Source organism: Harpia harpyja, chromosome 9 (assembly GCF_026419915.1).
Source record: "Harpia harpyja isolate bHarHar1 chromosome 9, bHarHar1 primary haplotype, whole genome shotgun sequence".
Classification (NCBI taxonomy): Eukaryota; Metazoa; Chordata; class Aves; order Accipitriformes; family Accipitridae; genus Harpia; species Harpia harpyja.
In genome coordinates, this window is record NC_068948.1 from 30,754,142 (window position 1) to 30,779,134 (window position 24,993).

The 24,993-nt window shown below is 45.3% G+C and overlaps 1 protein-coding gene across 8 annotated transcripts in view; it reads left to right on the forward strand.

Annotated features, from left to right (window-relative positions):
* The window catches only part of TTC28 (tetratricopeptide repeat domain 28), a 200,945-nt gene extending 176,562 nt beyond the window's left edge, over positions 1 to 24,383 (forward strand). For 7 of the 8 annotated variants that reach the window (XM_052796819.1, XM_052796821.1, XM_052796822.1 and 4 more), the window contains 10 exons: positions 4,481 to 4,625; positions 9,094 to 9,273; positions 10,375 to 11,095; positions 12,841 to 12,965; positions 14,047 to 14,278; positions 14,712 to 14,788; positions 16,909 to 16,932; positions 17,737 to 17,866; positions 18,210 to 18,317; positions 18,813 to 24,383. In XM_052796819.1, the coding sequence (XP_052652779.1) occupies positions 4,481 to 4,625; positions 9,094 to 9,273; positions 10,375 to 11,095; positions 12,841 to 12,965; positions 14,047 to 14,278; positions 14,712 to 14,788; positions 16,909 to 16,932; positions 17,737 to 17,866; positions 18,210 to 18,317; positions 18,813 to 20,431 (3,361 nt within the window). In that variant the 3' untranslated portion in view covers positions 20,432 to 24,383. The remainder of the gene's footprint in view (positions 1 to 4,480; positions 4,626 to 9,093; positions 9,274 to 10,374; positions 11,096 to 12,840; positions 12,966 to 14,046; positions 14,279 to 14,711; positions 14,789 to 16,908; positions 16,933 to 17,736; positions 17,867 to 18,209; positions 18,318 to 18,812) is intronic. The other variant, XM_052796820.1, reaches the window with a different exon arrangement.
* Positions 24,384 to 24,993: the final 610 nt, after the last annotated feature.

Consider the following 24,993-nt stretch of genomic DNA (forward strand, 5'->3'; position numbering starts at 1 on the left):
CAGTAAGAGTAAAGTCTCTATGAATCCAGGCAGAGGAATCTAGCAGAAGGTGCTTACAATTCACATGGAGCCTCAGCAGCAGTAAAAATGTGGCTATTGCCAAGATACTGTTTCAACTTGTTTTGCTCAGGGTTTCATCCTGGTGACCATCATGTGATGTCTGAGCATAGATCTCCTCTCCTCTTGGTGTGGCACCCTGCTTTTGTGTTGATTTTGACCCTGTTGGCTGTGCTTACATCATCGCACAGTGAGGACCAGCTGCTCACTAATGGATGGGGACCCAGGAACTAGGTGCAGCAGCAGAGCCTGCGGGGCAGAGGCCACACCAGCAGGACCCCATCCAACCATACCCAGTGAAGTGAGCAGGGCAGACCTGGGAATGGCAGCCAGAGCCAGCCAAGAGTTTGGATCATCAGGCAAGTGCCTGGTGATGAGGCAGGTCTGAGGTCAAGCCAGGTGTGTGGGTGTCCCAAGTCAGGTTCAAGTCTGGTGGTGGTAACTGGGGTCAGGTACAGCCCACTAATGGCTGTGCAGGTCCATCGGGAGGGGCAGTCTGAGGGGATGTTAGTGGCAGGTCAGGCTCTGGATCAGCAGGGTTCACGGGCAGGCACAAGCAGGGCTGTGATGGAGCTGGGGACAAGCATACCTGCAGTGTAGCTGAAGCAGAGACCAAAGGTCCAGGCCTCAGCTTAAATGGAGCTCCCGGGCTCATGGGCAGGGCATGTTGGTGGAGGCCCCAGTTCAGGCTGGTCAGGGTCATTAAAGCCTATTAATACCCTCAGGGACCTGACAGCTTGCCCTGGAGAACCAGGCAGCTGACCCCCTCTGGAGCAGAGGGGTGGGGGTGTACCAGGGATACTGGCTGTCCCAAGACGAAGCAAGGTCTTTGGAAGGCAGATAGGAAAGCAGTGGCTGGAGAGTCTATCTGTCTGGTTCTCTACTATACGGGGTGCGGTGCTGTAGCTGCCCGAGTACAGACCACACACGCAGAGAGTGCTGGGTGGTCTGTGGGTTTTGTGCAACCACTGGTAGGTTCTGGAGATAATTACGGGTCCTCGAAAGCATCCACAGGGAGCTCGTATCTGAATGTTTTCTGGAGCTTCCCACAGCTGAGTATTATGAGTGTGTCAAGGCCCTGAATGTGGATTCGGGACTGCATCTCTAGGAAGAGTCTTTTTGAGGCAGGGTTGCAGAATGACAGGCCTAATGGATATCCATTGTCCTGAGGCTGTCAGACCACTGCAGCAGTAAGTCTGACTCCCAGCCCTCCCGCCCGAATGGCTGTGCTTGGTCATGAGTAGTATTTGACTTGTCCAGAGTCCTAATGGGTGCCAAGGCAAGAGCAGCTCTGTGCTGATTCTGGTAGGAACCCCTCCTTCCTGCCCAGCCCAGCCACGTACATCCTCAGCAAGCAGAGCAAGGCTCTGTGAGGCTGGTGGTAGGCCAAATCAGTCTGAGCTCAAGGCTTGCGTGACACGGGCTTTTACCCCCTTTCTCTGAGGCTGTGACGGGGTCATTGCTTTGTTCTTGCATCTCCAGGACAAAGGGCGGAAGCAGAGTTAATGCTAATACTTGCAGGCAGTCCTGAGTCCCAGTTTGTGCTGTTTCCTCTGCTTGCTGCAGGTCATGCTGCCTTATACAAAGGGTTATAAAAAAGGAGCACTGCGGAGTCTGTGCAGAGGCTTCCAAATGGGAGATTTTACTGTTCCAGAAATCAGGGGACCCCTCGACATTGCAAGAGCAAGGTAGAAATAATCGGTGCAGCATCCCAGAAGCTAGTACTGTCACTCTGTAGAAGGGGTGTTTGGCCAAAAGATTCAGAAGTCTCTGTCTTGTCACATTGAAATCACCTGGACTCAGATGCCTGACAAGCCACCTGGAGACCCATTTGTTTGCACTGGTTTGGGAGGAAAGGGAATGGGCTGGCTAGGGCTCCAGGTCTGCTCTGCCTGCTACAAAAGATCTCTGTCCATCCTCCCCCTATGGATTTTCTCACTCTTCTTTGTGTACACAAACACATAGGCAAGAGATTTGAAAGATTTATGATACTGCCTTGCTTTTGTTCTAATAAAAAGCAATCTGAATGGTGAAGGAATAAATCTGGAGCTGCTTGGCTGTGAAACCAAGATGAAGGAGGCTCTGCTGATTAGAGTAATCAAGACCCTATTCCTTGCAGTGAATTAGTGTGTTAAAATCGCTTAATACAGAAGGTGAGGCTGGCGAGTGCCACCTGCTGGCAAATAACTGCTTCTTGGAAAGGTCAGGGCTGTTGTGCTTGGAGTAAAGCTCTACATGCTCACTGGTTCCTAGATAAGCAGTGGAGTATCCCTACCCTTCTAGAGTGCTATATCAGGCAGGATATACTAAAGGGATGTGCTTTGAGCACAGGGTTCAGGGCACTAGAAATGTGTGAGATTGGGAAAGCACAGTTTTTATTTTCTGATCTGCTTTTAAAATCTGTGCTACACAAAGTACGGAAACAGCTAAGCACTGCGAAGTGTGCTTGGCTGACTCAGCTGCCACAGCGAAGCTAGGCAGAGGGGTCCAGAGGGGAGCAGACAGTGCTGAGTCCATGCTGATCGTGCAATGAACTTGGTATTGCACAAGTCACCTAGTCAAGTTTTCAGCAGCTGAGTAGCAGCCCCGTACTCGTACTTTCACCAGAATCTCTGCATTGGAGAGCATGGACAGTTGGACACCAGGCTTCCATTTGCATTCTTAAATTAATCCTGTTGGCCCATAAGATGTAAATTCCTTGTTAGTGGGGAGCATGCGTGGTAGCATTGGTTTTTCTTTAGAGAATAGGTTTTAGACATGATGTGAACTGGGTCTGGAGACTGGTTGCAGCAACTGAGGAGAGAAAGAGAGGGGAGAAAGAAATTTTCTGAATCTGTCTGTTGGTATGTGTCAGAAAAGGTCAGGGGTATGTCTCAGGCCTGTGGTTTGTCAGTGGTAGAAGGAGTGCACTTGAGTGCAAGATTTTTGCATTTCTTGTCTTTTCCTGCATGTTGGCTTAATCTGGTAGTTTGAAGAGACACTGTGCCTGTATGTGTGTTTGTATATGTATCTGCTATAGGCATATATAGATATGTGCATACATATGAATATATATGCCTATAGCAAATACACAGTCAACTATTAATATATCTCATTGATTAATGTATCTGTTGGGTGCTGAGTTTTCTTTTGATTTCCTGGATGTGCAAGTGCTTTATGCATTTATTTCTTTTCTGTGTTGATAGCCAAGAATCGATCCAGGCAAGAGGTAAAAATAAGGAACAGAGACAAGGCATTTCTTCAGAGTAAACATCCTTAAAAAAAGGACATTGCAGACTAGTGTCCTGAAAAAGCATGTGAGTTTGGTCATGAATCAGGAAACTATAGCTGCTTTGCTGTTGTGTAAATTGGCAAAGGCACATACCATTGGAAGGTGTCTGAGAGGCAAAAAAGTGCTGTGCTCCATAGAGACCAAGAATGGAGGGAGGCTTTCTCTGCACTGCAGCATCAGAGTATGATCTGGACTGGGATTCCATGGAACCCTCCATCGAATGCATTTGGCACCTTGAGGACAACGAGGCATGTGTTGCCTCATGGGTGGCCTTTTATGCTTGAAATTGTTGTGTTTATTACTGGACAGCCCCAGTGGTGACTCTGGGTACACTTCAGACCTTGCACTACCATTACTGTTCAATGTCTTATTTCCCTCCCTGCCTTTTCTTTAAGGCCCACCTGTTAAAACTTTCTGGAAAGTTACCCTTTTCACATAAAATGGTTGATCATGGCACCAAGCCAAGGATAACCTTTCTGGGGAGCACAGCTGCTGGATTAGTGAAACCAGAATCAGGCAACATCATTTCCTCAACAGGGTGATAACTTTTTGTAGCCATGCCATCTCAGTCTCCTCAAGAGTGATGGTGTTTGGTGGCTGGTGATGTCAGGAGAGCACGTGCAGAGCTTTCTCTGTGGGGATGTCAGAAATGGCCTCCAGGTCAGCTCTTATATCTGACACTTCATGGAGCCGTTCAGAGGAGTGGCAGCAAGTGCAGGCGTTAACTTCATGTCTTGTTGTTTGCCTGTTGTCATATTTCCTTTTGGTACCATGCTAGATTAGTTGGTGCAAAACCCAAGTGCAAATCTTCCTGTGATTGTAGTCAATTGTTAATGGGTCTCATGTTTGCCCACACTCCAACAGCTGTATGGAGTAAAAACTGTGAACAGCACTTCAGGCACTTGAGTTTGTAGAGAAGCTCCACAGCAATGTAATATGCTGTCTGCAACTGATTCACCCTGCCATTAATGTCATTGTTCATTGCGGTGTGAAGCTGAATGGGAGAATAAAGCCCTGCCATGAAGCATCTTACAGAACAGAGTCCTCTGGGTGGACAGGGACTGGCTCATTGTCAGTGTTAATGAAGTCAGGGCAACCTGTAGTGGACCTCAGATTTCTGCAACCAATCTCTCACTTGCCTTTTGCCCACAGGAGCTGTCAGAGCATGACCAGTCTGTTCAGCAGTACCATGTCTCCTGTTAAGGATGGAACATCATCTCTTCCAAGGAGGCAGACTTCCTTCACCAAACCCCCACTCCGTGCGCTCTACGACTTACTGATAGGACCTATGGAAGGAGTAAGCCTTTGGCGCGGACAAACGCAGAGATTCATTTACCAAAATCCCCTGTCAATGTGGGAAAGCAAGAATAGGGAGCTTGGGGATTGTATCTGAAGCGTGGTGGTTTTCACTTGGTCTTCCCAGATGGTGAGACTGGGTGTGCTAGGAGGTGGAAACAAGGGAAGTTGCTGTTGATACCACTTCTAGTCAGCTGCCAAAGTATAACGCTTTTCATGAACCTAAGCAGGAAGTGTATCCTTAATTCACTAATACTAATTGGCAAACTCAGCAGCTCTGTCTAGGGACAAACAGGTCAGGGGATAGAAAAAGCAGTATTGGGAACCCGGCAGCACCACCCTGTGCCTTCCGCTGCCATGCAGTGCAGCGCTGGCAGCCAGCTGCAGCCAGACAAGCTGGGCCTTGCTCTCTCTCCATCCCAGGGATTGGTGCTTTTGCAAGGAGATGGACGTGCTCCTGGTAGGTGCCAGCAGCAGCGGGTGGGAGCTGCTGCTGGGGCTGGTCAGGTGCTGGGCAGCCCGCTTGGTTCACTGCCGGTGTCCCAGCGCTCAGCCCATTCAGGGCCCTGCTCTGTGCATGGCGGTGCTGCACCAGGGTGCACCTGCCAGCGCGGGGGTGGAGGGCACAGGTCCCCACGTTGTCCCATGCTGGTGGATCACGGGGTGAACGCAGAAGCAAAATGAAGCTGCGTGGCGCAGTGTCCTGCGGCAGCCCTGGCCAGCCCATATGGGAGGCCAGGAGTGGCAGCACAGCCCCTGGTTCCAGTCTCACGGAGCAATGGCAGGATAAATTAAAAAGTCCTGTCTGTGTCGCACGGTATCTCTAGCTAGAAGAGGTAAAGTCACTCAGTCAAGAATTAGTCTTTTCTCAATTTGTATCCAGCTGAATGAACAGATCAAAATGTCAGGATTCTGTCACATGAGAGGGAAAACCAGCTCTACCTTGGGTTACTTTAAAGGCTGTTCGGATGCTTTAATCTTGTCTGCAGAAGTCACCTCTGTTGCGGAGGCATAACCTTTGTGAGCCTGAGCCTCTGTTAGCTCTGTCAGCCTGCCATCCCACAATTATGCCATGAATCTTGGAAAGGGGGGCTTTCTGCTCTAGAGGCAGCACGTGCATCCTCTTCGCAGGGCAAGGAGGTCAGCCCTGCTTATGGGTTTTCTTTGTCATCTTCTACAACATTCTTGAGAAACCTTCACCTGGGAGTTTAATGCCTGCCTACACCTAGTGTAAATAGGTAAGACAGGCTGGGAGGAAATCCTTATGGGGAACCCCAGGAGTCTGCTGCTTCTTCCTGGTGAGGATGCACTGTGGCTGGGCACTGTTTGTCAGGTTTGGGTGTCTGAGGCCCAAAGCTGGCTCCAGTAAGGTACTGCAGGGCTTTCAGAGAGCACAGAATTAGTAGATACAGGGTCCTTACTAGCCACTTTCTAAGAAGATGCAATTCAGGTCTTGTGTGTGGTTTGGCAGTCTCACTGTAACAGCAACTTCCACTTATAGCGACGCTAGCTGCAAGAGAGGGACCCATCCAAGCCAGCAGCTGTCAACCAGCCTAACCCAGCACAGCCATGCTCCCCGCGAGTGACGGACCAGAGACTTTTACACCATCATGACAAATCACCAGGGTAGCCGGTATCATTGCTTTGAAGTAGAACACACATTCCTGTGCTTGGCAGTTCATGCTTTTCTCCTTCTTCTCACTGAAGAGATTCTTTTTTGTTAGAACTCACCCTAAAATTAATTCTTGGAGACATACGAAACGCGAATGATCCTCAGTTTTATTTCTGTTTCTGTAATGCACATACAGCCATCATGAGAAAAAAAATATTAAACTCTAGGGGTTTTACATACAAATTATTAAAAATTCTGCTAGGCATATGTCACTACAGCTCAGATGCTCTGATTTTGTTGCTGACAGCTAAAGCTCCTGGAGCAGTAAGTAAAATGGAAATATGTATTAAAAAACCAAACAAACAACAACAAAAAAAATTCTGGAAGGCAACAACTGCTCTGGTGGGAAGCTGCTGCTTTTCAGCTCGGGCTTTGCAGAAAGAGGCACGGCTGAATGGAGGCTGGTAAATTTAGCTGCAGAGCACGTGTGCTCATTCACCCCAGACAGTGAGTGCCAAGGAGGCCCCCGCAGGCACTGCTGGGGTTGTAAACAGCATGTCAGGAGGGAGTGGAGGGTGTTTGCAGGAAGGCTTCCAAGTCTGCTGTATGTCAGCAGCTGCTTTGCATCTCCGTTTGCAGTCTGTGGGGCACAGTGATCTCCAGAGCTGTAAGGAGGACAGGAGAAACAGCAAGAGGTCAGCAACTATTTTTAACTCCTTTTAAATGAAAATTTTCTTACCCTTCAGCAGTTTTGTTCCCACTTCAAATGGCAAGAAGCCTTTAAAAGCACCTCGCTGTATTTCTTCAATTTTCTACTGTTTGACATTCTCCCTCATAGCTGACCTGTTTTTTGGTATTTTTGACTTGCTCCAGGCTCCCTTTGGAGGAGACTGCTGGGCTGAATTTACTATTTCTTTAGTAATGTTCATTCATCTTTGCTGCTGCCTGAGAACTAAAGCTTGAGACTGACTGCAAATTCCTGTTAGTGTTTGATTACTAGTGAGAGGGGATCAGTGTATCTCAAATGAATTGTCAGCTGTCAGTGCATCACAGTGCAGTCTGGAAGTCTGCTCCAGACAGACCCTGGGCAAGATGGAGAGGAAGAATTGTGTGTTAGGACCAGGGTGCATTTGTCTGAGTTCTATATATAAAACTTCACACAAGTAGTAATATTCACCTTCAAAATGCACAATATCCCTTTCTTTTCTGTTGTGCTGTCTGATTATCCAACGTGTCCGTGCTTCAGGATTTTCTGACATTACTTTTGCACCCCTCTTGTTTCAAAAGTCTGTGTGTTTCCATTGGACTTTTCATAGTAGTAGTTCACTGTTGGCAGTGAAAGAAAGAAGATTCTTCTCTTCCCTGTTAAATGGGGACTCAACTGAAATAAGCATGCTCTAAAGAAGGGATGTTAAAGGGGCTAATATTTGATAAAGAACAGAAGAGAGTTAGAGCATGGATGTTATTTCTTCCAAGAAGAATGTACCTAGCCAGCACCTCAGAGGTTTTGGTGGTTATTATTTATGAAATGTAAGCCATGTGTTTGAAAAATATACTTACTTTACTGCTGTTCTGTTGAATCCCCAGAACTCGCATCAGGAAGAGATAATGTTTGGAGGCATCGGAAGCTAGTTCAGAAATCCAGTTGGAATGGAGTCAGGCAGGTTTGTCTTCATTTGCTGAGCAGCCTGAGTAGCTGTTTTTCTCCTGTCAAAACAGATGTTTGCTACATCTGATGGCAATTAAAATGGCTGAAAGTGAAAATTCTCAAAAGAACTGAGAACCTAGTATGCAGAACTAGATCCTTGTCTCTGTCCAGCAGTGAACACTGCAAAGTTAGCTTGCCTTTGGTAACATCAAGCAGTCTAGACAGAAACAGAACAACACTAGTTGAACTGGTTATCTCCAAAACTATGTCAAGTTAAGGACTTGGTCTCATCCAAGCTTGTGCTAAAAGTTCCATCTTCAGATGAATGGTTTATTTGCTAGGCCAAGCCGTGGCTGCTGGTCTAGCTTAAAGGTGTAGAATTGCTTAGAAATTTACTGCCACTTTGCATGAGAGTCCTTTAGACTTTTTTTTTTGTGTGTGTGCTGCAAGTGTTTAAGCTGGAGCAAATTTCAGTGCTTTGAAGTTACACTTGCCTGGGGTGATAACTAATTATTTTTACAATACACTAGATAAATAAGAGTGAAATTCCCACAGTTACATGGGACCAGGAGCAGTTGCCACTTTTTGTGCCCAGCTGCGTGTTCCTGGTTCATTAGTCTCTCTGCCTCACTTCTCTATCCATAATGTACTTTCTGTTTAGACCTATTTGTGACTCTGGGTTGATTACAATGTCAGTTGTCTTGAAGGACAGGTCATAGACACAATCTGTCTGTAGATTGTTTCCTCTTATATAGGAAATAGCTACTTTAAAATTCAGTATCAGAAAGAATATTCTCTTTCAAAGGGTAAGGTGATGATAATATTGACAATACATAGGTGGTTGGGCTTAACAAAGATTTTACGCTGGAGCGGAAGGAGTTGCTGTACTGTGGTGAGGCTGGGCCCCAGCACGCTTGCTGAGGCCGGCTGTGACGACCGAAATCCATACAGCATGTCAGCACACTCAAGGCTCATTCATCTGAATAGGACTGTTTGTGTGCAGGTGAGCAACAGTCCAGCTGTATAGATCTGCCCGATGCCAATGTGCATTCACCTGTCACTACGTCTATGTTCACCTGGAGCGCAATTCTGATGCAGATATTTCCAAACCTGACATGGGGTCAGACTAGAGCCTGATGCTTGGAAAGTACAGGCTGGGGCACTGATGGAGCGAAAGGGACGAACTGATTCTCCCTCATTTCTTTTCAGGGTTTGATGCATTCCAGTGGGCCCGTTGGTCGCCACCGCCAGCTGATACTGGTTCTGGAGGGAGAACTGTACCTCATTCCTTTTGCTCTCCTGAAGGGCAGTTCCTCCAATGAGTACCTCTATGAGCGCTTCAGCCTCATTGCAGTGCCATCCATCCAGTCGCTGAATCCCAGCTCCAAGGTCTGACATTGCCTTATAAAACCTCTCTCTCATAGAACCTCTCCTGTGGAGTGCAGGTTCCTATACATGCTAGAAAAGCAGCAGCTCTGTCCTGCTACGCCAGACACAAGAATAGAAACCATATATGTACCACCCTCCCGAAGCACTCCCAGTTCTAATGAGCACATTGAGCACCACAGCTGTGAAGTAGATTCTGATGTAGTTCCTGCTCCAAAAAATCACAACCCCAGGCATGCCAGGAAGAACAAGAGGAATGGATCATTTGGATATCCTCGTGTAAAGGATAGCATGTCCTGGGGTGTGGAACTACATGGCAGACTGCAGAAATGTAGGTGTTTGTGATCTATACTGAGCTTCCTTGGCAAGCTGACTGTCCTATCACATTTCTGGTATGTTTACCTACATTTTAGCTTTCTGTGTGGGAAAGGCCACTAATGTCTCATGACACTGAAGCTATAAGGCGAAGCAAATACCACAGGCAAATCCAGCAGAAGTATCTTCGTGCTGATGTTTTGCATCAGCATTTCTAAGGCCCAGGTCTCCAGGGAGAATGCCCCAAGTCACATCTGTTCTTGCTGCTTGTCTTGGCTTGCACTGGGCTAAACGCACTCACTGGAACAGCAAAAGGCTCTGAACCTTGTCAGCATTACTGCTGTGGGAATGAGGCTTTTCTGTTCAGTATCAGGCCCCAGTAATCAGTTGCATGCAGCACCATGCTGCTGGCAGTGGTGATACTGATCCTTGAAATACGGGTGTGAGAAACCAGTTAGTGAGTGATTATAGTCTTCCCATAAGGTGGGAAGCTGGGATCTTCTTTTTGCTTTTAGCTCTGCTACAGCCCTCAGAGGGACCTGGGCTGTCCGTTGCTTTCTGTTCTTACTATCTGTTCACCCAAGATGTGGGGATAGAAATCATGACTGGACTCAAGTGGAGATGTTCCTTGGAATAATTAAATGGAAGAAACTAAAGAAATGCAAAGGTTTTTTTGTAATTATGACAACCAGACTTCTGTTTAGAGCCAAAGAGACAGGATATTTTATTACCAGCACCATAACAAACAGATCTTTGAACCCCATTTTTTCTTTCTCTTTTTCTCTGTAGTCCCATGTGAGGAAGAATACTCCTACTTACTCCAGTTCTACCTCAATGGCAGCTGTCATAGGAAATCCCAAGCTCCCTTCAGCAGTTATGGACAGGTGGCTATGGGGACCTATGCCCTCTGCAGAAGAGGAAGCATATATGGTATCTGAGTTACTTGGCTGCCAGCCCTTAGTTAGCAGTGCAGCAACAAAAGAGAGGGTCATGAGTGCCCTCACTCAGGCAGAATGTGTCCATTTTGCAACCCATGTCTCCTGGAAGCTGGCTGCTTTGGTCCTGACACCCAACACTGACAGCAATCCAGCCAGCAGCAAGAGTTCTTTTGGGAACCCCTACACAATCCCAGAATCCCTTCGGATGCAGGATGATGCCAGTGATGTGGAGAGCATCTCAGACTGCCCTCCTCTTCAGGAGTTTCTGCTTACAGCAGCTGATGTCCTGGATCTACGGCTTCCTGTCAAATTAGTGGTTCTTGGCTCTTACCAAGAATCCAACAGCAAAGTCACTGCTGATGGAGTCATTGGCTTGACAAGAGCATTCCTGGCTGCTGGGGCTCAGTGTGTGCTAGTGTCACTCTGGCCTGTTCCTGTGGCTGCTTCCAAAATGTTTGTGCATGCCTTCTATTCCTCCCTCTTAAATGGGATGAAAGCCAGTGCAGCCCTTGGAGAAGCGATGAAAACTGTACAGAGCAGCAAGCAGTTCTCTCATCCATCCAACTGGGCAGGTAGGAAGAATCTGCTTTTTTGACAAACAAGACGGGGTTTCTACAAAGCACTCCTGTGCCAAATTGAGTTAAGTAAGGAGCAGTGCTAGCAGGTAGTTAGGAGTAGCATGTGCCGTGTGGTCTCGCGGGATTCAGCCCCTGTGTTTCAGACCCTGATTCAGCTGGGTGTGACTGAATGTCAGTGTCATGGAAAACATCAGTATTTCACTGTGTATAGTAAGTGGGTTATGAATTTGATAGAATATAAAGCAATTGTGAGGTGAAGTGTGTTTCATCACAATGGTTTCATGACTGGAAAGAAAAAAGGTGCAGTACAATAACTCATTCCCTATGTTTGAAGTCTGTAGGGTGACATTTCTTGTGTACTTGAGATGGAGCTAGCTGGAGCAAATTGACAGAACCTTCTCACTGAGAATTTAGTGAAACTCTAATAAGGAGGCAAGAGTAGTACTTCTGCAGCAGCAACCAGTAGCTATGATTTCTGTGACGTAAGCCTTGTAGTGCTTACTCCTTTGGTCCTCTTAGGAGAAAGGTTTCCCTTGCTTCCACTGGAAATTTCTCAGCAGTGTAAGCCCTGTGGTGGAGTGCTGGTGCTTGCTCCCTTTCAATTAGGTAAGTGAGTTGAGATTCAGAAAGACAGTGTCTTGGAGTTCAACAGTGTTGTTACAGGGATATGTACAAATAACATGCTTTTTTTTTTCCCCGCACAAGTCCTGGTTTTTGAAAGCTGCAGGCATTCCCCAAATGGATTTTTTTGCACAGGCACCAGTACTGTGTTTTTTAGATCAGGTAACTCTTGTGAGTATGGCTCTGATGTAAACTGTATGTAGCTGGAGGAGCAGGAAGCTCACTAGAGCTTGTTAAAATGAGCACTTGGAGTTAGTCTTACTGATCACGTTTCAGGCACATTGAGTCCAACGTTAGGACATGATTCAGACAATACCAGAAGGGAGCTGAGTTTAGGTTACAGTCCACAGTTCAGTTTATATTTTATTCCCCTTCCAAGATTTTTCTGTCTCAAAAGGAAAGAGCATTTAAAAAAAAAAAAAAAAAAAAGTGAACGCTTCCTAGGCAAAACAAAATGATTGTGGACATGGGTGCTTGACATCACCACCAGTTAGAGGCTTCCAGCTACTCAGGCTGTCTTAGTACTGCCCCTTCCATGGTATGTAAGCAAGTTCATAACACACAATCCCTGACTTTCACCTTTGACTCTTGATGGTGAGTCTTGGCTAGAGCACCAGAGTGAGGACGGGCAGCTGCATACCTCGCTGCAATGGATGAGAAGGGGCAGACAGATCTCCTTGTGCTGATATTTGGAGAATCTAGCATTTAGATGGTGTATAAGCCAAGACAGGTTTCTGACTGAGACAGGGAAAGCTCTCAGTTTTCCAAGTTCTGTTTCTGCAAGCACTGTTTAGCATCTATTGATTTCCACTGCTGTAAAGGAGACATGGAGCATGCTAGGACAAGTTTAGCTGCAATACAGTGTTTTTCCGCTTGCTTGAACAGGAAAACACTGTTGTTTTAATAGAGGAGGACAGTAAGAAGCATCTAGAAGCTCTCTGGAGGTTCAGTCTGTGTGACTGGGCAGGGAGTGGGCAGCTGCTCTGGGGAAAGAATATCACGCTGCAGGGTGCAGTAAACCATCATTCCATTAGTCTGAGAGGGCAGAGGATATCTGCTTCTGTTTTGAACATTTTCTATGATAAAAGATTAAGTGTCTCTTATTCTGAATCCTGCAGGCTTTGTGCTTATTGGGAGTGATATGAAGCTGAACAGCCCTTCTTCGCTAGTAGGACAGGCCCTGACTGAGATTCTGCAGCACCCTGAAAGGGCACGAGATGCTCTGCGTGTCCTGCTACATCTGGTAAGAGAAAGGAAACACTACCGCACCCAGCAGGCACAGGGAGGGGCATTGCAGCCCATGTAGTTGTGAGATAGTTACCTGTGCATATGCATCTGTAAATGATGAATGGGAAGAGAAACACCCTGACGTGTAGCCAGTCCTGCTTGAATATATACTTTCAACCCTTCTCCCTTACCATAAGATAGTCTCTTGTGAAAACTCTGTGTCAGTGTGAAAAGACTGAGACACCTGACGAAGTGTCCAGAGCAAAAAGAGGCAAAGTAAGCGACATCTTACATTGTACTGTGACAAAATCCTCCCCAGACCCATCTGGTTTGCGTTAGCTGTTGAATTGGGTCTCTGCTTTAAAAATGAGATAATCATTGGGGTTAATTGTTTCTACAAGAAAATGGCTATAAGCATTGCAGTCATGGAGATGCAGAGCACAGTGACTGCTATCTCTTTGCATACTTGAAAGATAGGAGGCACTTTTGTCCCCATCTGTGCCAGCAGCCTGTTGTGGGGAGCAACAGGACTGAAGCCAAACTGCCAGCTGGCTAGAATAATCTCTCATGACTTCTAATACTTGTCTTTCCAATGTGTCTTCTGTGGTTCCACAGGAATGTGGAGTATCCATAGGATGATGGAAACCTGTGAATATTGCTAGTCATCCCAGTTGCTGGGTTTTGCAGACACACGTCTCTCTTTACTGTTTACCATATAGCTGCAGACTCTTGCCTGGTAATAAGCAGTGTACGCGAGAGACTGGAACCTGAACATGAGTCATCTTTTGGGGAGAAATGCAGCTGCCAGGCTTAAAGGAAACTATCACAATCAAACTGGTACTTAGTTTCCTGTGGCATTACTTTCCCCAGCATCCCAGAGAATATTGACATTCATCCTCGTGATTTTACAGCTGTGAGTGCTGAGTTACTAGAGCCTCTGTTTTCAAGGGCACTAACATTCTTCCATGTAAGACTGACCAAGTTCAACATTGGGTTTGCTGTCGCTTGACCTGCTGTTCCTGCCTTTTCACTGTGTTAAAAGAGGCAGTTAGTAAAAATCTCTTATAAAATAAGCTAATGCTGTATTTTCCCCAAAGGTGGAGAAATCGTTGCAGCGAATCCAGAATGGGCAACACAACTCCATGTATACCTCCCAACAAAGCGTGGAGAATAAAGTTGGTGGCATTCCAGGCTGGCAGGCACTACTCACTGCGGTAGGATTTCGCTTGGACCCTCCAGCCAGTGGCCTCCCAGCAGCCGTGTTCTTCCCAACCTCTGACCCTGGTGACCGGCTACAGCAGTGCAGCACCACCATACAGTCCCTCCTAGGTAAGAAGCAGGCCAGCTATGGGCTCTGTCCAAAGAGACATCAACCTTTCCCTGCCTTTCTTTGATGCAAGCCTGTAAAACAGTGATGTTTTACATCAGTGAAATAAAAGTATTTAACAGGGTAGAAGTTCTAGAAGTAAATGTTCACTGAAAATTTTGTCATAGATGGGAATCATTTACTACTAGGTCCAGTATCTGAGAAGCATGATTTGACTATTTCTTTCTCCCAGCTCATAGTCAGAAAATGCATTATCAGATGCAAAGTGGGAAAACCTTTTGCTTTCTGGAAATTGCTGCTGCATCCAGAACTGTTCAGTGATGTGGAGGAGAGGTTTTAGGAATTGACCAAGTTGGTGTTCTGTTCAGGTTGTTGCATTTCTAGCAGTCAAGAAACAGATACCGAACAATCCCTGTTTCTGCTGATGTTTTTCAGGTTTGCCTAACCCTGCACTTCAGGCACTTTGTAAACTTATCACAGCTTCAGAAACAGGAGAACAGCTTATCAACAGGGTGAGTTGGGAGGTTTTCCTCCAGTACCAGTTTCCAAAAGGTTCTTCCCCGGTCAGTAAATTCAGAAATGCACAGAATGGTTTATGCCCTGGTTTATCAACCCAGAGCTTGCTAGGAGACTTGCGCTTTGAAATTCCAAATTTGCCTGTTTGTGTGAATGAAAGTGTGTGTCCAGAAGACAAAAATGCAGGTATGTTGCTGGGCTGCATGGCCTTGGGTCTCTCTGTTCAGTGACGTAAGTGAAAACATGATACCTACTGCAGTGAGGGGGAAGCAAAATATGGGAAATGAGTGGCAGAACCACTAATCGCTATTTGGCCATCCTGTCTAGGGCCTGTGTTGGCTGGTCTTTGTCCACTGTAATTACAAAAGTCTTAAGGTATAGCTGACTGGACAATGCAAGATCTGTCAGAAGACTTACTGAGCCTGTGCTTCTCGTGGTGTGTGTGCTCATAGCTCTGCTGAAAGGATTCACAGTCTTTAAGAGAAAGGCAGTACCACCTGTGGCTAAGGGACTCCTCCTCCCTGCTCCCCCCCCAATCTCCTTCATGTTCCTCTGCCTCCCCAGTCTTTCTAGCATGCCTAGCCTAACCTAACCTTTCTCTGTGCCACCAGCCTGGCTGGCTTTCGATTACATGTTTGTTACTGTCTTGATTGCTCCTCTAATGAGGTTTATCTTGATCATTTGCCTGCTTTAGTAAATTAACACACTGTACATAGTGAATGGGCATATAGCTCACTTTCTTTTCCCCTTTCCCCATGCAAAAGTGTTCTAGGGAAGTACCATGGTGGGTAGCTGGGATTATCTCTGTGTAGCTTCAGAGGACTCCCCTTCATTCTGTCATGTTGAGTCTCTCTGCACAAAATGCAAAATAAGAGCCCCAGCTTTGCTGTTACCCACTAAGAAGTCTGCTTTGTCAATCCATTAGACTGAGTCTGCTTCAAGGAAAGGGTTTCTTGTTATGATCTACAGTAGCGCATGAGATATTTCTAATGGCTTGTCCTTTATGGCATTTTGCTTCTTGCCTTGGCTCTTTTATCGGTGGCTGAGACTTGTGTGGCTGAATAGTGGGATTATTTTTCCCTCATTGCTGCCAGAGGGAGGCCTGGAGTCGAAGGGATGTGATGAGTAGAAGACACTATTTCGATAGATCGGAATGTGTTACAGTGTCCATAACATTACTTCACGATTGTCTTCTTGCCTCAGATAATTAAATCACCCAAGGAAAAACATTCAGGCGGCTATACACAACTAACAAAAGATGCACTTGCCATTTCCTCAGCTGCCCCATGCAATAAATATTGGCAGAGGTATTGCATTGTTTTTGCAAATGTTCTTCTGTAGCCCAAACCCTGGGCAGAATTTCCTTTTGCACAAGAGTCTATCCAGTTACAAGTTAGGGTTTTTCAATGTAGCTCTCCCTTCCGCTGCGGTTACTTGCTTTTTCCCCCCTCCTTCCTCTCAGCAGTTCAGTTGGTGACCAGCTAAGGCTCTGCCTGTCCCAAAGGAGAGAAGACTTTGTTCAAAACTGAAGTGTAATGACAGTTATCGCTTACTGTCTTTCCCATATGGGTGATAGGTGTCATAAGGGAGGAGGTGCTCTTGGCATTAGTGAAGCAGCAAGGCAGGGAGCCTGATCTTTTGCTCTAGATAGAAAATGCTTATTTTTAGTGCAAAACAGAAGGCAGGAACCACAAAAGAGAGAGCTTCAGTACTAGCACATGTGCAAGGAAAAGTTAGGGATTGCTGACTGCATTAAGTGCCAATAATGTATCCCAGAGAAAACAAGAGAAGGGCTTGTTTTATGTTCAGCCTTCTGCCAGAACGTGGGTTGGCCTGAGTATCTGCCTGCTCAGTGTCTGAGTTGATTGTAATGAGCTGGGCACTCCCAGATTCCAGCTGCCTGTTCCCACGCTGTTGGACTCTTGATTCACAGCTCAAGCCATTTCTATTGCTTCCTTCTTTCTCTGGATGGAGCATCTTGCAGTCAGGATGCTGGTTTGCATGTGGATATGTCACTGCAGGGTTCCCGATCACAGGCATTTTGTAGCACAGAATAACCTGTGTTCTTTCTTTCTTTTCTCCTCTCTTTTCCTTTCTGGTTATCTGCTGCCTGAAGGCTGTTAAAAATATGGTGGGAATGGTGAGTATTACATGCACTGGGGAATGACACTGCTGTGCAGGCTAAAGTGCCTTGGTCGCTGCAGACCCATTTCCCTGTGCTGCATAGTGTCTTCAACCCGCTTTCAGGCCTGGAATTTGCTCCATAGTGCTACTGTGGAAAAAAGACTGTGTAAGCTTTTGTGGGTTGTAAGAGATGGGTGGTCCTGAGGTTAGCTGGTCCCTGATTAATGACTTTCCATCCTTCCTGCCCTGGCTATGTTTTTGAATTACATGGGATCCTGGCACCTTAATTTGTGTCAGATCTTCATAAACACATTTTTTCTCTACTTTGCTACTCCTGTCCCTTGGGCACAGTTGAGAAACTTCTTTCCTGGAGGCCATGGAGGTGTTAGGAAAGTCTTCCATGGTTTCATATGACTTGTTTTACCCAGTTAAATGCTGCAAATGAGTTTCTTGGGATTTGCGTAAGGAGTATGGCTCATATTTCTGTGAGCAGCCCCAAAGTATCTCTTTCCTTTTCTTTCACTTCACAGATTTTCCTGCTGTACTTCCTTCTTGCTCAATTTCCACTGGCCACATCCCCCAACCCTCACCCCTATTCTGTCCCTACCTTTGCTGCTGTTCACGTTTGTCCATTATTGCTGTCCCTGGACTGTCCCTCTGCCCAGACCTTTTCGTCTCACTGTTCTGTTCAGGAGCAGCAGCTGAATATATGGGTGTACAGGGAAAGGGGTGTTTGCAGTGCATTTCCTTAGCTTTGACTGTCAGAAAAGCAGTGATGTGATTTGTAAGGAATGGCTAATGTTTGTATTATTATCTTCAGCTGCATCAAGTCCTGGTTCAACTTCAGGCAGGCGAGAAGGAGCAAGATTTCTCTTCTGCACCAATCCAGGTTTCCATCAGTGTCCAACTCTGGAGGCTACCTGGCTGTCATGAGTTTCTGGCAGCTCTAGGTAGGAAAACACTTCTTTCCATTGTCTTTCTAAAACTATTGTTGGTGTCTTATATGGTGGCTTGAAGTAGTGTCAGTTTGGACACTTAGTTGGAGTGATTTGTTCATGTGTATGTGTTCGGAGTCCAGCACTGTAAAGCTCCCAAGACCTGCTGGAGAAGGCGTACTAAATACTAATAAAAACAAACCCACAAACTGTACATTGTAGGTGAAGAGTCATCATTCCAGGATGCTGCAGGACCTCATATATCTTTGTTCTGTTTGTGTTATAAATGAGATCACACTTGTTTAAGACATTGGATCTTTCAATGAGATATGATTTTCTGCTCCATATTCCACTACAGGTTTTGATCTTTGTGAAGTTGGCCAAGAAGAGGTGATTCTGAAAACTGGGAAACAAGCTAATAGGAGGACCATGCACTTTGCTCTACAGTCCTTGCTGGCACTTTTTGGTAAAGCTACTTAGAGTAGTTTTTGCTCCTATATCATCTGATGACTTGATCAGAATGGCTTCTATTGAAATCTCACACTCTTACCTTTTGCAGAGATCGTACATACATCATCACACATGTGTCATACAGACCATACATCCTGCAACAGATGCAGCAAATGTTATTTTTATATGGGAAACAAACACTAAGACTTGGCTGAGGCCAAAGCTGGGAATAGAGTCCAGCAACTAGAGGATGTATGACTCACTCTTGGTTTTGAGATATTAAATGATAATGAATTGACAAGTTTCCTCTGGGATACCTGGACTGAGGTTCCTGCCTGTGCACATTTTTTTTTTCTCACCTAAGTAGTAGTTGGGATTTTTTGAAGTAGCATAGAGTCTGAGTGCCTGTTTTGTAGCATTTCCTCTTAATTCTGATAGAACATTACCTGGTTTTGTTTGATTTTCCTGTGTATCTAGGGGCATGTTTGTACTTTTTTTTTTTCTTTTTTAGATTCTACAGAGCTGCCTAAGCGCCTTAGCCTGGACAGTTCCTCATCACTAGAGTCACTGGCTTCTGCTCAGTCTATTTCCAACCCTGTACCCCAGTATCAAAACCCTCCGTTCTCTCCTACTTGTCCAGACAGCATTGCATCAGATGCCATTTCTGTGTATAGCCTGAGCTCCATTGCTTCTTCCATGAGTTTTGTTTCCAAGCCAGAGAGCATGACAGATGGTGTGGCACACAGAGGACGCCAGGACTATGAGAGGCCCAAGAACATCTATCCGCATAGGTCTGCAGTACAGACCCAGTTGTCACTGCAAACCAGCACTGTAGCCAGCAAAGATGAGGAAGAGTATGAAGGTTTTTCTATAATCAGCAACGAGCCTTTGGCCAGTTACCAAGAAAACATAAAACCAGGATTTTCCCCTGATAACAAACAGCCCAAAACTGGTCAGACTGGAGGCATTAAAGAGTCTGTCAACTCCAAAGGGAGCATAAGTACCCCAAATTCTCCTGTTAAAATGACTCTCATTCCCAGTCCAAATTCACCTTTCCAGAAGGTTGGGAAACTTGCAAGTTCTGATACTGGGGAATCTGACCAGTCTAGCACTGAGACTGACAGCACTGTCAAATCCCAGGAGGACAGTAATCCAAAGCTTGATCCGCAAGAGTTGGCCCAAAAAATTCTGGAGGAAACTCAGAGTCACCTCATTGCTGTTGAACGTCTTCAGAGAAGCAGCAGCCAAATAAGCAAGAGCAACAATTCAGATGATGGGGCTTCCACCCCAGCAGGTGTGTCTGCATTCAGATCTTCAGAGACCAGTGCATTCAGTCGGCCAATCAGCTCTAGTCAGAAGAATCAGTCTTCACCTCTTGCAATTAAACCAAAGCCTCCAACAAGGAGTTCATCCCTTCAGAAAGTGAGTTCTGGCTATAACAGCCCTACGACATCGGAGATGTCAAACAAAGGCGGCACAGGCCAATATAGTGGGCAGCCAAGTTGTGATTCACAGGGGTCCTTAACTGAGCAGCCTCACTTTAAACTCAAGTACCCCAGCTCTCCCTACAGTGCTCATATTTCTAAATCGCCCAGAAATATCTCTCCAAGCTCAGGGCATCAGTCTCCTGGTGGCAGCACTCCATCTCCTGCCCTTTCTTATTCCTCAGCTGGTTCTGCTCGCTCAAGTCCAGCTGATGCCCCAGACATAGACAAATTAAAAATGGCTGCCATTGATGAAAAAGTGCAAGCAATTCACAACTTAAAGATGTTCTGGCAAAGCACTCCCCATCACTCCACTGGCCCAATAAAGATTCTCCGAGGAGCTCCTGGAACAATGACTTCTAAGAAAGATGTCCTCAGCTTGCTTAATTTATCTCCACGGCACAGCAAAGAAGAAAGTGCAGATAAGCTGGAATTAAAGGACCTGTCTATTGAGCAACACCTTGCTTCTCCACAAAAGAACCCTCCAAATGGACACAGGCGCCCTGAAACTACAAATGCAGTGACATCAACTCATTCTCCACCTTCCAGTAGCACACCAGGAACCACACGCCCCTTGAGGCTGCCATCTGGGAATGGTTATAAATTTTTGTCACCGGGAAGATTTTTTCCTTCCTCCAAATGTTGAAATGTCTTGAGTACCAGCTGATGACTTACAATCTTGTTGAAGTATTTGCTTTTGCCCACTTGCCTTTATCAATACGGACCCATTATCTAAGAAGCCGTGGTCGTACCCACAGTTGGCAATGCACAGGAATGTGACAGATTGGGCCTGTCTGTCACTGCATAGGAACATGGGCCTTACACAGATGGGTTTTAGTTTCCCTTATCAGGACATTGGCCAGATTCACTTGATAACAGGTTCTATGTAGTGTTCAGTGTTTGCAGCAACAGGTCCAATGAATCTAGTTGTCTGTTCATAAAATACTAGCTTTTAAACCACCTACTTGTATTTCTTAACCTAACAGGAGGTTTTACAGCTGGCTTTTTATTCAGAAATTAGACATATCAGGGATTGGAGAGGTAAGTGAGAGGAGGCAGAACTTTCATATATACTGCAAAGAAAGTATGCATAAGTTTCTGCCTGGAGAGGTACAAGCCATTTATTTGATTGCTTTCAAAGGCTGACAGAGAGGACAAGATAACATACCTCTAGATATCTCTGCCAAGTTAGCCAAACACAAGAAATTGCTGGCAATAAAACTCCATACCAGCATGATACTGGCAGTTCTCTTGCATCATTTAGAGTCCAGTGAAACAAAGACGAGAGGACAGAGGTGCCCCATTCTAAAACCTGCATCTCGAGTAACTCTTTTCTGGAGGGAGACCTTTCAGGTGATGTTTTGCTGGTTGGTCTGCTCAAAAAGAATGGTTGGGGCATAACGAGCAAGGTGAGCGTCAGCGTGAGGTAGTGAACAAGTGTCAGAGAGCCAAGTTCTCGTTTTGTTGAGTGCTCTGATCTTTCTGGCACACAGTGTTATGAAGGTGAAATTTTCATCTTGGTGAGTATTTGGGCAGCACAGATGTCTTCTGTCTGCTAAGTGTGCACAGAAAAGGGGTTACAGACACTGAAACTCAGAACATTATTTTACAGTTCCAGAGTAGGCAGGAATGTGACTTCAGTGTATGTGGTTTAGAAATCACCTGACCAAATAAATCCTTCGCTGATCCTGCCAAATCATTCCACATAGCTCATGACGGGCAGGTCTGCAAACCTCTCCCGTGCAGTGGAAGCAAGTTTATTTTGGAGCAAGTATACCAGGCTAAGCAGATGTCAGTGCAGTCAGAGCACGTACATGAGGCAACAAGCAGAGTGGCTGTGTGCAGAACCTATGCGCCCTCTGATTCGTGGAGAAAAGAACCAAGAGCACCCCTGGGGTGATGTGTAAAGTAAGCTTTCCTAGTCTAGATGGTCTTCAGGTGTTACGGATCAAGTTGAAGATTATTTCTTTTAAGCGGCTATTGAATGCAGTGATGTAATCAGAATCAAAATGGTAATTTACATGCACTGAAAACTGTGGGCATGTGGTAGCATTAACTCAGCCACACAGCACACTGAGATCCAAGCAAAGTATTTCACAGGCCATGTGCTATGAAGTCGGAGCACTGGATCACCAAGGCTATTGGTTTCTATTCTGCACTCCCAAAATCTGCTGAGTGACTGAAGGCTAATTAATCACTTCACCTCTCCGTGCCTCGTCTTCCCTTTCTATCTAAATGGGGATAGTAATACTTACCTACCTACCTCACAGAGGTGTTGTGAGGCTTAATTAATTAGGCCCTGAGTTTTAGCTGGATCTTAAGTTGACTTCCAGTCTTGCAACTGACTACCTGAATGGTGAGTGCAGTCAGCTCTGTAAACGTATTAGGGGCACATTGCTGATGCAGATAATTGTTGCACTTATCACATCTGGATGCTCTTCATGAAAATACAGATCTGATCATTTGTGATTTTCTTAGGGATCTTGGAGGGAAAGCATGATAGCAGGACAGAGGATTCAATTCTGATACCGGAATATAAAATTACTTAGGCTCAGCTTACTCATGGTGCATATATCAAATGCTTGCTTTGAGTATACTCTAGAATCCACTGGTTTGGGGAGAATGTTTTCCTTTTTGCCATTACAAGAAATTAACACAAGCACTAAAGGCAAAGAATAATAGGGTTGTCTTGTTACAGTCAGCTAACGAGGGATGGATGATCACAAAAGTTTCGGTGCAGAAAGACAAAAAGAGCAGTTACTCATCTACTCATATTATGCAATGTAGCAAAACAGTTGAGTAAATCTGTTCAAGTCATATGACGCAAGTTATTTGTCTGCACATTACATCGTTCTGTGATGGTTTGGTGCTAGATACCATCTTCTCATCATTTGGCAGGAAAAATTAGAACAGTGGGCCAAAATGAATCAGTACAGCGTCTGCCCATCATGTAGACGGTGATATTGCTGATCATGCAACTTGCTGTGGTCACAAGACTGCTGAGAGACTTCATGTGACCTACTCTGTTTCTAACCAGCGTAACTGTTTTAAAACGACATCCCAGGAACATCCAGGATGGAAGTGGGCAGCTTTTTGTTTATAGCAACAGCAAATACTCCCTGTAGTGCTGCATAACATGCCAGAAATAAGCCTCTTTACTTGTAGTTTACTTCCATAACTAAAGGATCTTTTAATCTGTAGAAATTATATATTGCCATTCTGGTACAACCCATTTTCATGCTGCCAGTGGGTTTCATGCTGGCTTAAAGTTTTCAGAAAGAGCTAAATCGGGTCCGGGGGCGGGGGGAGGGGGCCAAGTCTGGTTCTTCTGTTGTTTTTTTAAGGAGGGGGGACCATTAGAAACAGGGAAGGGTTCAGATGTAGAGGAAGTTAAGTATTTGGGAAATTGGTGTTGTATAAATATGGAAGGTGAGTGTCACTAGAACAAGTCCTTTGGGAAGTGTGTTTCCATTGACTTGACACAGGGCACTTCCATTGGCTTAATGCAAGCCATGAAGATGCATGCTTACTCATGGTTGGGAGACACTTCACACACCTTGTGCCTCACTCCTCCACCCCCTGAATGAGAAACAACCCCTTTGTGAGAAAAAAAGAGTTTTATCAGGTTTGCCCAATATGTGGAGAAATTCAGGAAATGAAAATAACATGTTCTCCATTTGATATTAGAATTCCTTCTGTGGAGTTTAAATGCATTTGTCGTTGTTGTATTTGTGCATGGTACAAGTGACAACACTGCTTAATACAGTGAGCAATAAGAATTAGCTATTATCCACTTTCACATTAAACCTGCCACATGCAGCCATTCCCCAAGGCCATAGAATGTATTTTAGTTTGGTTTTACCCAGTATGTTTTACTGTGTGAGATACAGATTTTTTTTATTGACTGTCTTTAGCTCCAACTAAATGGGAACAGTAAACAATCTCTCTGATCAAAATCCAGTTTAATTTGATTTTGTTGGTTAGCCTGTACTCTGGCCTGGTACTGATTTTCCATCTTTTTAATCATACCTTACTTAAACAAGGAAAAAGCATTGAAAGGGTGCTACACCCACGTACGTCACTCTAGGCCATATTTCCTTTCATTAGGTCAAACTCATTCTGTGAACGTCTCTTTCAAGTTGCAGAATAGGTCCGGGTGCACAGAAATATCTGTGAATCTGTTAAGAAACACCTGTAGTTTCAGGCTAGATGGTAATAATGGATTTGAGCAGTTTCGGGTTCATTGCATTGCCGTGCTGTCCAGAAAGGCTGCAAATGTGCATGGAAAACTTGGCCCTTCAGTTGCAGAACTCCTTCAAAAGAGCGTTGAAGATGGTAACTCAGAGAGGACTGTCAGCAAAGACTCTTCCAAGCAGCAGCCCTTTAGCACTTGCTCTCCTTGTATGCAGTGTTAGCCATGTTTGGCCTATAAGGACTTTCTTTGTAAATTAAAACTCTGTTTCCAGACAGCATTAAACTTTTTATACTATGAAATTTACCATGTAAAAAGATTTTCATATTTTTATTGAAATTGCTAAGGCATTTGGCCTTCTTTCTTTGTGATTTCAGTGTCTATTAAAGCATGAGTTCTATCAGTACTTTAGTCTCTTGGTCTAGGGTGATGTTGGGAAAGAATATGTTAGCACACTGCTCTCTGTCCTGACACCCAACTGGTTTCTAGTTGTTCCTCTAGCCTGCTCCCAAGAAGCGAAGAAGTCATGCATAAATCTGCATTCTGTAGCAAAGTATGACTAATGTACGGCAGCTCTCCTCAGCTTTCCCTGTGGAAGTGAGGGTTCATCAAGAACTTCCTCCTCTTTCTGTGGCAGAAGGTAGTGTTCCTGTTACAAAGGATGATTGGAAATTGCTTTTCCTTTTCCTAGCAGGTGGTGGAAGCGTCAATATTTGCTCGGTATCGGTCTCGTTGTAGTTGGCAGCAAAAGGACACGTAGGGTTGGAAGGAGCTTCAAGGATTGCCCAGTCCCATCCCTCCACTGTGGAAGAACCAAGTGCTGAAGGTATGATATGTTTTCCCATACTGATGCCAGTTGGAACTTGCTGACTTAAATCTTCCTTCTGCCCCCATGTGAAAGGTGCCCTTGTGCTTAGAGGAAGTGTTGGTGACCAGGTAAAACTAAACAGAATTTGACTTTTTTTTATGGTGTCGGAAGTTTCCATTGATGCCAGTCTCCCACTTGTGTAAATGCA